Raw genomic sequence first — 12008 nt, forward strand, 5'->3', positions numbered from 1 at the left:
TTTAAGGTGACTGCAAAGTCCTCAAATTGCAAAAACTAATTGCATGTTGATATGTCATTTGATAACTGTTGATAATTTTTCTGTTGCAGGTACGCAAACAGCAGAAAGAGCACACCAATCTTATTGCAGAATACAGAAGCAAGCAACAGCAGCATCAGCAAGGCTCAGGTCTTCTTACTCAAGGTCATTCTGCACAAGGGGGACCATCTCACATGTTTCCAAAGATGCCTGGCCAGATGATGATGGGCCAGCAGGGAGCACCTGTGGTGGGACAGCACCCTGGCATGATGCCCCAAGGTGGAATGCCTTTAAGGATGCCCCAGGGGCAGCCCTTTATTGGAGGAGCACAACCGCAGCTTCCTGCTACTCTTGGAGGCAGTGGTCCCAGGGTCCCAGGCCCTCCTGGGGCTCCAGCAGGGTTTTTCCCACAGGGACCCGGAATGCAAGGTGCTGACCCCAGGCTTCTTCAAGAAAGACAGCTTCAGCATAGGATGCAGATGGCAAAGCTTCAGCAGCAGCAGCAGCAGATGATGGGTCAGCAACCAATGCCACACCCAAGTCAGCAATCTGGTTTAATCACCCAGCCACAGCCTGGGATGATGGGCAACCAACTTATGGCCCAACAGCAAGGAAACCCTCAACAGGGAATGTTAGCCAATCAGGCTAATCAGCAGAACATGGTGCAAGTCCCACAAGCAATGGTTGGAGGCCAATCTGTGGCTCCACCACAGCATAACCTTGTAGCAGGCCAGTCTATTAACCATTCTCAAGCCATGATGGCTGCTCAGTCAGGGATTATAGGGAATCAGTCATCACAGCAACAGAGGCCTCAGCTGATGATGAGTCAGCAGGGTGTAGTTGGATCTCCAGGTCACCCAAGTCTCAGAGGACCCCAGGCTCAGTTGACCCCACAACAACAGAATATTCTGGCCCAGCACATGCTAGCCTCTCAGCAGCAACAGAATGCTGCAAAGAATTTAAGCCACCTTCAGCAGCAGCAGGTGACGCAGCAAAGACACCCAACACAGATGATTAGTCAGACTAGCCAAGACCAAGGGGGACTTTCCCAACCCTCTACCCCACAGATGAGCTCCCCGCCCTCAGCAGGAAGTAATACACCCCAACCTCAGGGGTCTACAGACAGCCAAAACTCAGGACCCAAAGAGGGTGGAATCCTCAGCCCTGTTTCAAGAACTCCACCACAACACAGTGGACCTTCCACACCCAATCAGGTGTCCCAACAGGGCTCTGTTAATGATCATCAATCTGACCTGGGACGGCAGCAGTTACAACAACAGCAGCATCAAAACCAGATGTATGTAACCCAACATCATCCGTCCAATCCTCAGTCTGTACACGAACAGCCAGGTTTAACTGGAAACCAGCAAGCTGGTATGCCTCAGCAACAACAGCATCAGCTTTCACTTGGTCTCCAGAGGCATGGTCCCATCAGTGCAGAGAAACCTGGTTTAATGAGCATAAAAGAAGAAAGCAAACCAGTTGATTTCTTACCGCAACAGCAAGCTGGTCAAAATACCTCACAGCAGTCACAAGATCCCACCATGAAGCAACAGATCATAGGTCAAAATCATCCTGGCCAGCCGCAACCGATGGGCCTTAACCCACAGCAGCAAGCCCTGATGGCCCAGCAGCAGAAACAACAGGCAATGATGGGCATGATGAGAGCTCCACAGCAAGGAATGATGGCACAGAGGCCTGGGGTTCCACCTGGACAGATCCGCGCTCCTATCAACATCCAGGCTATTATTGCTCAGAACCCTCAGCTCCGCAATTTACCCCCAAATCAACAGATACAGCACATTCAGGCTATGCTTGCGCAGAGGCAGCTCCATCAGGGACAAATGATGCGAATGTCAGTAGGCCAACCAAGACCTCAACCTCCACAGGTTGGGCAGCCGATGATGGGTATGGACGGCCATCAGTTGCCATATGGAGGCATGGGGAAACCAGGAATAGTGGCCAGTCAGCAACAAGCAGGTGTGTTTGGCCAGCAGCCTGTTGCTCCTCAGATGCAGCAAGGGATGATGATTCCCGGCCAGCAACAGCCACAAGCAGGTGATATGATGCAGCAGCATATGTTGAGAGGCCAGGTACCAATGCCACGTTCCCCTATGGACCCAAATCGCATGGTGCGTCCAGCATCTCCATGTCAACCATTAGCCAACTCTCCTGGGGATCCACAACGACACCCATTTAATCAAGTTATGCGTCCACCCACTCCCAACCAGAACCAACAAGCACTAATGGCAGCTGCAGCAGGCCGTGTGCAGGGCTCTCCATCCCATGCATATTCCCCAAGAGGCCCTTTTGGCATGAGTCCAGCCCACCCAGCCTCACCCCATTCATCCCATGTCTCCTCACCTTCTGTAGGTGATGGTAGAGCTGGAAGGGGGAGTCCATACAGCCAAGTCAAGGCATCTCCTCTCCGATCACCTGGAGCCAAGAGCCCACTTGATTGTCCAGGGCTGAAAGTAGAAACTCCATCGTCAGGCAGTGAAACATCCCAGACAGCTTCAGTTATTCCTAATGGGCCACAGAAAGGCACGAATGTTCAGCAGCAGTTGCAGCAGGTTACCGAAAGCCATGGTCCTCACACACAGCAAGGGGAGTTCTGCAAGATGACGATACAGAACATCAAACAGGAACCAAAGGAGGTTCAGTGTGATTCACAAGAGACTCATCCTGGAGTCATAAAGCGAGAAGCAGCTGGTGAGACGATTATGTCTGGGAACAACACTAGCTTTATTAATACTGGAAATGTGTCAAGAGACCCTGAGGCCCAAGGTCCTAGACCTGAGACTGGACAGCAGCTGCTACAGAAACTCCTGAAAACCAAGAATCTTCAACTCTGTGCTCAAAGGCCCTCTGAAGGCATCCATAATGAGATCAATGGTCACATCAACAGCAAACTTGCAATGCTTGAGCAAAAGCTTCAAGGAACTCCACGAAATATGGAGGTTTGTTTCTTTTTTTCCATTAATTTTCTTTTAATCTTTTATTTATGGTAAAAATGCGAACTTATCCTCTCAACCTTCACAGGATTTACAGTCTATAACTAAAAGGGCACCTGTACAAAAGCCAAAGCGCACAAATAAGGCAGCTGGAGACAGAGGGGCTAATTCACGGAAGAAGAATAAGAAGGAGGAGGTTGGGAAAAGTGCTGAGGCCCTTATAAAACAACTCAAACAGGTAAAAATATTTTTAAAAATGTATGTCACTGATGTTTTGAGGAGTGATTCTTGGTTGTTTAGACTAATGGACATTTACCCTCCAGGGTCTCTCTCTGCTACCCTTGATGGAGCCTTCAATCACTGCCAATCTGGATCTCTTTGCCCCTTTTGGAAGCAGCCCAGCCAATGGCAAAGCTCAGCTTAAAGGATCATTTGGAAATGCAGTGCTGGACAATATCCCAGACTACTACTCTCAGTTACTTACCAAGGTATAAATAAACACCATCACTTTTGTTTGTGGTATAATGCTACTTTTAGAGCAAAGACTTCAAAAACTTGAGTCTCAAAAACAATTTTTTGTGAATTTTTACAGAGTAACCTCAGCAACCCCCCAACACCCCCATCTTCCCTGCCCCCTACCCCGCCACCATCAGTACAACACAAGCTGCTAAATGGAGTGACTACTGGGGAGGAGCTATCTGAGAGTCGGAAAGATGCAGAGGTAGCAGAAGAGCCAATGGGTAAGAATATTTCCGAATGTTTGACGATGATTAATCTGCAGTTATGCTGGGTTCTAAATGTACTATAATGCTATAATTTATCTGCAGAATCCGTTCCAGAGGAGGTGAAGAGTGTAGACATTCTAGCAGCCCTCCCCACACCACCACATAACCAGAATGAGGATATAAGGTACAATAAAATCAATAATTCATTATTGTATTAAAAAACAATTCCTTTGAAGTTGCTGTGAATGAAGGAAATACCATAACTTTTTTTTGTGTGTGATAGGATGGAGAGCGATGATGAAGATGCTCCAGAAAGCATCATCCCAGCATCATCCCCTGAGAGTAATGTAGGAGATGAAACGCCCCGATTTCCTCAACTGCGAGAGCCTAAGGAGGAGGAGACGGAGAGAGCGATATCCCCCATCATACCTCTCATACCTCGCACTACCATCCCAGGTACTGCACTGGTTTTTAATGTGTTTCTCAGACACTGAACAGAACAAATTGTTAAGGAGATGCATCATGGTGTAATGGATAAATGCTGCAATTATGTCTACTTTTGAAGTCTCATTTAAATCCCTTCTTTATATAAGACAGTTTAATTCAAGTGATTTTTTTTAACTTGACAGCATTTCCAGAAAATAAACCATTTGAGGGACCTGATGGTAAGGCAGTTTCCACATCCAACCACTGGGACAAGGCAAAAAGCAATGAGGTGTCTGTTACCTTCACCATGTCTTCTGCTGCAGCCAAGGTACTGAACTGTGGCTTCTTTATTGCAATGTTTTTGTTTTCCTTTTTAATTTTTTCCACCATGCATATTAAGAAAATCTCCCCCACCCCCCACAGAAACTTAACCATGTGATGATGGCCATGGCCCAGCTGCTTAACATTAGGATGCCAGGTTCTTATGAAGTTACGTTCCCTCCCCAAAACGCTGACATGCCTGGAGTGGAAGGGCCTGGAAAAGGACCTGGTCAGTCAGGTGGGCATTTATGAGCTATTTATTTCCATGGGGAGGTTGAAGGATGAGAATCTACGTCAGTGAATTTTGTGACAGCCTGCCTCACCATGTCCTGTGGCAAATGTCCGACTTGACTTGCTTCAAAATGAAAATATCGATTGAAATGCATAAGCCCAGACTATTTGAAGTCTTAGTTACAGTGATTAGCCTTTTAAGTGAGCATGTTTTCTGTTCAGAAACATTTGTGTTTGTACTAAAGTGGGACTACTCTAATATTGCTCTAAAAGTTTATCAACCTGTGATTTAAGACTAAAGTTGACTGTTTTTTAGGGGTGCTATGCACAAAGGAAAGTGCTTCACCAAATCAGGATGATTGGCTGAGACAATTTGATGTTTCTCTGCCTGGCTGTACGCTGAAGAAACAAGTGGACATTTTGGCTCTTGTTAAACAGGTTGGTCACTTTAGGTGTCTTGACTGCTATGAATTATTATTATTTCTTTTTTCTTGCCTTGAATGTCATGTCTTTTTGTCTCTCAGGAATTCTCAGAGAATGAGGACAAACCAGTGCAGCACTGTTACACAACCAATGTAAGTGATTTGGATGTACGCCACCTCCCTGTTATACCAGTGGAGGAGTCTCCACCCCCATCACCATTGCCTCCTCAGCCTTCCCCATCTTTACCAGTCACAGCTAGTGAGGCAGAAACTTCCAAAAAGCCAACCTCTCCAACCCGCCCACCCTCCAGCCCCATCAATGTCCAATTAAAGACTGAGCCTGAACAGGATGTTGATGCTCCTCCGCCTGATGCAGCTCAACAAGCTAATGTCTTTGAGTCTGAAGTTTCTGCTCCAGAGTTGGTTACTGAACCTCCAGCTGCCTCTGCACAGCCTGACCCTCCTGCGCCTTCTGACGATCAGCTGATTCCTGTTGTCAAGGAGGAGGAATCTGTCACTGAGCTAGTTCCGCCTTCTAAATATTCTCCCAGTACCATGGAGTCTTCGCCTAAGGCTGTCAAGCAGCGCAGGCCTTTCTCACCTGATGAGGAGGTGGTACACCCCAAAGTGAAAAAATGGAAAGGGATTCGCTGGAAGCGTCTTCAGATTGTCATCTCAATACGCAAGGGTGGCTCAAAGAAAGAAAGCAGCCGGGAGGTTTCTGAGCTGATGGAACGTCTGCGCATTACTCTTCGACCAGAAAAGCTGCCTCGGGATAAACGCAAGTGCTGCTTCTGTCACGAGGAAGGTGATGGGGCAACAGACGGGCCTGCTCGCTTGCTTAACATTGACGTGGACTTGTGGGTGCACCTTAACTGTGCTTTGTGGTCTACAGAGGTTTATGAGACACAGGGGGGTGCCCTGATCAATGTGGAAGTAGCCCTGCGCCGTGGATTGCGGACTCTTTGTGCGTACTGCCAGAAAACTGGTGCTACCAACAGCTGCAACCGGTTGCGTTGCCCAAATGTCTACCACTTTGCCTGTGCTATCCGGGCACGCTGCATGTTCTTCAAGGATAAGACCATGTTGTGCACCCAGCATAAGCTGAAGGGCCCCAGTGACGATGAACTCAGCACTTTTGCCGTTTTACGTCGTGTTTACATTGAGCGTGATGAAGTGAAGCAGATTGCCAGCATCTTACAGCGAGGTGACCGTATCCACCTGTTCCGCGTTGGCGGTCTCATCTTTCATGCTGTTGGCCAGTTGCTACCTTCACAAATGGCCAACTTTCATTCACCCACCGCCATCTTCCCCGTTGGCTATGAGGCCACACGCATCTACTGGAGCACACGCATTCCCAACAAGCGATGTCGCTACCGCTGCCGCATCAGTGAAGACGATAGTTGTCCCCTGTTCGAGGTGCGTGTTTTGGAGCATGGAATGGAGGATCTGCAGTATCACGACTCGACACCAGATGGTAAAAACTCTGTTGTGTGGCGTCTCTTGAAGTTGTGGTTTAAAAAAACTGTCTCGACTAAATTCAATCCACTGCCTTTGCTTCTAGGGATCTGGGACCGAATTGTTCAGGAAGTGGCTAAACTCCGTGAGGATTCGTCCATGTTGAAGCTGTTCACTGACCAACTGAAGGGAGAAGAGATGTATGGCCTCACAATTCATGCAGTCATGCGAATCACTGAGTCGGTAAGGATTATTATTAATCTTATTTTTACTTGTTTTCATATGATGGTGAAGGGCAGTGTCGGATTTATCCAAACATTAAAAAAGTCACTAAGAAAATCTTCATTAGACTGTCTTGCCAGAAACCAGGTTGTTGTGTTTTAGCTCCCTGGTGTGGAGAACTGCCAAAACTACCAGTTCCGATATGGCCGGCACCCCCTGATGGAGCTTCCTCTCATGATCAATCCCACTGGCTGCGCTCGTTCTGAGCCAAAGGTCGCCACACAGTGCAAGAGGTAAAAGATTGTTTTAGCACTTAACCGGGAAGAGCTGTGTTTTACAGGCTCACTGAGCATCGAGGCAGACTGATAAGACTTGTCGACTTTAATATGAATGCTGTCATGAATTTATTTATTTATTATTGGCACAGAACAAATATAAATGTTTAACAATGCTTGTTTGTCTCAAGGCCTCATACTCTAAACAGTACCAGCGTGTCAAAGGCCTACCAGAGTACCTTCACTGGAGAGCTCAACACACCCTACAGCAAGCAGTTTGTCCACTCCAAGTCCTCTCAGTATCGCCGTCTGAAGACCGAGTGGAAGAACAACGTGTATCTTGCACGTTCTCGCATTCAGGGCTTGGGGCTGTACGCTGCAAAGGATCTGGAAAAGCACACCATGGTCATAGAATACATTGGTACCGTCATACGCAACGAGGTGGCCAATCGACGTGAGAAGATCTACGAGTCACAGGTACTCCAGTGCATACACATGCATTAAAAAAAAAAAAAAAAAAAAAGTTGAGTTGAAGTTTAAAAAATTGACATAAAATATATAAGAAGGCTGTCTAACAAATTCTACAGCTTAACAAGCCACCTGTACCTTTGTAAAGTCTGTTTAAAATGCATATTCTAAGCAGTTCTGAATTGTTTCCTCAAAGAACCGTGGAATCTACATGTTTCGCATCAACAATGAGCAGGTGATCGATGCCACTCTAACAGGCGGCCCTGCGCGGTGAGTATGGATTTATGAACGACGCCCTGAATCGAAACTCTTCTTGTTTGCTTTGTGACTGACTTTTCTTTCTCTTTTCCCAGTTATGTCAACCATTCCTGTGCCCCCAACTGCGTTGCTGAGGTTGTAACATTTGATAAAGAAGATAAGATTATCATCATTTCCAGCCGCAGGATTCCCAAAGGAGAAGAGGTGCAGTGCACAAACAATGAAAAAAAAACAAAAAAAACCCCACTTACTCTTACGTGAACTTTGAATTGAACTTAAAATGTTAGGAACCTTCAACTTTCTCTGTTTCCTTATTCCAGCTGACCTATGACTACCAGTTTGATTTTGAAGACGATCAGCACAAGATCCCTTGCCATTGTGGAGCCTGGAATTGCCGGAAGTGGATGAACTAACCAGATGAATGAAAAATGGAGAATTTCTCTCACTGGTACCAGAACACTCCTGCGCCAAAGCCTTTGAATCCTACATAGCCAGTGCATAAGCTGTTCTGAAAGACATGGAGGAAGGCTGTCCTCTGCTATTGAAAGACTAAAGTGTTGACACCTGTAGCCAAAGGTCTGAAAAGCATTAATCATTAAAAACCAACCAACCCCGCGAACATCAACAGCAGCTTGATGGTGGGGCTAACTCTCGTGTTTGGACTCGTGAATCACAGTTTCCTCAGCTAAAACCCTCCCCCTCCTCGACTGTTCTACTCTCAATAAGCTTGCAGTGGCTGGAAAACAATCCTCAACAATCTACCAAATGATTCTAACCCTCTGATATCAGTACTTGTAGTGCAGAGCTCGCCCGGAGCTTCAATTTTAAAAAAGCCATGTTAAAATACTAAGAATGAACTAAGGATGCATTTTTATGTTTTGAGTTGGACCTATTTCCTGTCCCACCTGGCCACACAACCACCCCCCTCACCTCCCAGAAAAGGCACTTTCCCATCAAGTCATCGATGACTCATGACAGCAACTCGGATATTGGCTCGCTAGACAATCTCGATGTGACTCTGTGAGAACTACAAAGGATCGGTAGAAAAAAAAAAGATGCAAGTAAATCTAAAATTTGAGACGCTATTCATCTGTGGCTCCAGCGGCATCAGACGTTCTGACTCTGTGGAGTCCAAGGTGGGTTAGCTCGACCCAGTCTACCTCACTGATTAAGCGGAAAGTGACTGCTTTGTATAAAAACTGTTAACTGCTACTGTGGAATTACTCTGTGGGGGGGGTCGGGGGTGGTGGTGGTGGTGGGGGGTGGGTGTTTTTATGGGCTTAGCCCTCTCGGACAAGCAGGGAATCTTAAGCAGCAGGTTTGCTCTATCTACTCTATGCTGATGATGATTTACAATAATGAGCCAACATAATTATTATACATGAACTATTTATACAGAGGAAATATATGACAGTTTTGATATTTGAAGATATTGCATTAAAATCACAATCAGAAGCTTACTGGGCGCTTTTTATGCCACCAAATCATCCTGGATATTGATGTAACGTTTTCTTTTTTTGTTCTTATTTATGCATCTCAAAATCATGCTATTAGCTGTGTGAAAGCACAATAACATCCACCTTTTGAGTTGCTTGAGACAATAATGGTCTGTATGAATGGCTCAAGGGTCCCGCAGTCCTTCGAAGAGGATTATAAAGTCCAAACTTTACCAAGTACCCTTCGGATGGTCGTTTTATCCATTGAAGTTCCACTTGCTGACAGGAGCCGGTGGATGCATGACTACTGCCCCATGTAATGCTTTTTATTCCCCGACAACTCAAGTCTTTTCATAACTCACCCTTAAACTTTGAATCATGCCTCTTCCTCTTCTGTATTATTTAACGGACTGTTGTTTAACTTTACTGTAGTAAGTCTTCCTCTGCCTGAGTACAGCCTGCAGTGTTTTTACTTCCCCCTATAGTGTGTTTTTTCTAGTGCTGGTACTGTCTAATTGAGGCTGAACTGGTGGCAGGGAAAGACTTATTGGATAAAAGGGCATTTGCTTTCATTTCTGTACGAGATGAACGAAAAAAGTCTTTAAAGGGAGCTTTACTAAAACTCCACCTTCCCATGCTACTTTGTTTCATCCTTCCCTTAACCTAAGACCTCACATGATTTAAAAATGCAAAAGTTGTACAAACTGTAAATAGAGTATATGCATTAGGGGACAGCATCTCTTTATCCAGCCCCTTTGTAATCAATAAAGTGAAAAGTGCTGAAAAAAAAACTAAAAATTGGGGGGTAAAAACAACAAAAAAAAGAGAGAACCACTGGATATCATTTTAACAAAGATAAAGCTGTACATAAATATAAATATATGTAAAATGGCAAACTAATATCTTTATGTATATGAACCAGAGTGTTTTGCATTTACCTGTTTTTCTATTAGTGTTTTTTGCTAAAAGCTCTCAGAGACAAGTTTGTTGAAAATAGGTTATAAGAAAACTATCCGGGTTTCTCCAAGCAGTGATGAGAAGCCGCGGCGATTACTGAACCGTTTGGGTTTACGTGGAGAGTCGTTTATTAGACATATTAAAAAAAAAAAAATCACTTCATGCATACAGCAGTACAATGGTGCATAGCATTTGTATTTATGTAATATTGTTTGTGTTTATTTTTCATTTTTATTTATGCTACTGCTTGTCAATTACCAAAACCCTGTCCCTTAATCGGTCACAATTGGATTAATATAGTCTTGAATGGAAAATCTTGAATTCCCTAGGATATTGTTAGTGGTTTGCTTTTTGAAATATCTTCCCTATAGAAGTGAATGTGTTGGTAAACCTTGTGAAATGGTTACTTGGCCTAATGTATGTTATGATGTAATACTCAAAGTTAATCCCATACTTAACCTGGTAATGAATTGCACTCTCATAGTATAACAGAGAACTTCTCTAAAGTGGTAGATATTGATCAAGTATCCGAAACAGTGATGAATATATATATGTATGATATATATTTATATATATATTATACACATATATATACATATATATATTTTTTTTGGTATGTTTCTATTTCAAGGGAAGACCATGAAGAGACATTAAGATGCTCACTGGATTTTTGCCTAAATAATTTTTAACCTCTCTGAATCTTAATTTAAGTTCTCTGCATATCTTATAATTTAATAAAGTCGCTCAAATTGAAGGTTTTTTTTAACCTCACCTTTTTAAAAAGATGTTGCATCTGTACAGCAGAGATACTTTTAGGGAATATGAATAAATATAATGATCATTTTTACTGTATGTGGCATGTTTTGTATGGATATTCTTTGGAATTGTACATATTTTTTTCAGAACACCAGAGGTTGCATCTCTTTATATACTGGTTTCCCCACTCCCTTCCCTTCCCCCTTTCATCTTATTTCTTTGTCTGCTTTTGTTTCTTGGAAAGGAAAATAAAATGCATTTTAAATATGCTGCGCATTTTTTCCTCGTCAGCGTGGGACCAAAGTTTGATGTTTCAAATGATTATGCGATATGAGAGGGATGACAATAACCACTTCAGTACTTTAGAGGAGCCGTTTAGTTAGTGAAATGTTGTAATTCATTCCTCAAGCAGCTCCAACTCCACCCAAACCCGACAGATAATAAACCAGCCGGATATAGGTGGAGTAGGATGATCCAGCTTTTCCGCAGGTCGTGGTGAGAGGCTGCTGGCTCCTTCGGACACGATGGCTGGGAGAAGAGGTTCCTTACACACCAATATGTTCAACTCGCATACTTGTTGTGCTTTTTGTACCTGTGAGTCTGTACATTATTGTCACCTGGTCCCCCAAAACTGACAAGTACTTCTTACTCTTATCCCAGAGAAGTACATCCATGCAGTGCTGTTACACTGTTCTTTAGGCATTCTAAATTTGTCTTTAAGAGGGGGGGAAAAAAAAAAAAAAAAAAAACATGGTAGAGGATATTCTTCTACTGGTCCATCGTCCACTTAGTGTGGTCTTTTTACACCATTTTATGTGTCGTTTAATATTGATGGGAAAAGAAAATGTCGGCCCTTTTCGTGGCTTCCTGCTGTGCCTAGCTCTACACGGTTTTGGTTGATATTTGCTTGGCAAGATTGAGTTTTAATATCTCGAACAGTTTCATCTTCCACCCTGAGTTGCACTTCCTCGATCTTAACTCTGGGTCAACAGTTTGCTCTTTAGAGGTAAAAAAAAAAAAAAACCCGAAAACATTTTGAGCTATAACGATGCACATGTCGGTAACCGACTTTGAAGGTATA

The 12008-nt window shown here is 44.2% G+C and overlaps 1 protein-coding gene across 1 annotated transcript in view; it reads left to right on the top strand.

Annotated features, from left to right (window-relative positions):
• kmt2d (lysine (K)-specific methyltransferase 2D) overlaps positions 1–10206 on the top strand; it is a 29867-nt gene extending 19661 nt beyond the window's left edge. The window contains exons 40-55 of the mRNA XM_072366609.1: positions 90–2978; positions 3061–3210; positions 3296–3460; positions 3565–3712; positions 3800–3881; positions 3981–4153; positions 4327–4451; positions 4547–4682; positions 4992–5113; positions 5200–6574; positions 6662–6798; positions 6940–7070; positions 7244–7529; positions 7717–7790; positions 7874–7982; positions 8099–10206. Coding sequence (XP_072222710.1) covers positions 90–2978; positions 3061–3210; positions 3296–3460; positions 3565–3712; positions 3800–3881; positions 3981–4153; positions 4327–4451; positions 4547–4682; positions 4992–5113; positions 5200–6574; positions 6662–6798; positions 6940–7070; positions 7244–7529; positions 7717–7790; positions 7874–7982; positions 8099–8191 — 6195 coding nt within the window. The 3' untranslated portion in view covers positions 8192–10206. The remainder of the gene's footprint in view (positions 1–89; positions 2979–3060; positions 3211–3295; positions 3461–3564; positions 3713–3799; positions 3882–3980; positions 4154–4326; positions 4452–4546; positions 4683–4991; positions 5114–5199; positions 6575–6661; positions 6799–6939; positions 7071–7243; positions 7530–7716; positions 7791–7873; positions 7983–8098) is intronic.
• The last annotated feature ends 1802 nt before the right edge of the window (positions 10207–12008 follow it).

Source organism: Leuresthes tenuis, unplaced genomic scaffold (assembly GCF_036924035.1).
Source record: "Leuresthes tenuis unplaced genomic scaffold, fLeuTen1.0.hap1 SCAF_16, whole genome shotgun sequence".
Taxonomy (NCBI): Eukaryota; Metazoa; Chordata; class Actinopteri; order Atheriniformes; family Atherinopsidae; genus Leuresthes; species Leuresthes tenuis.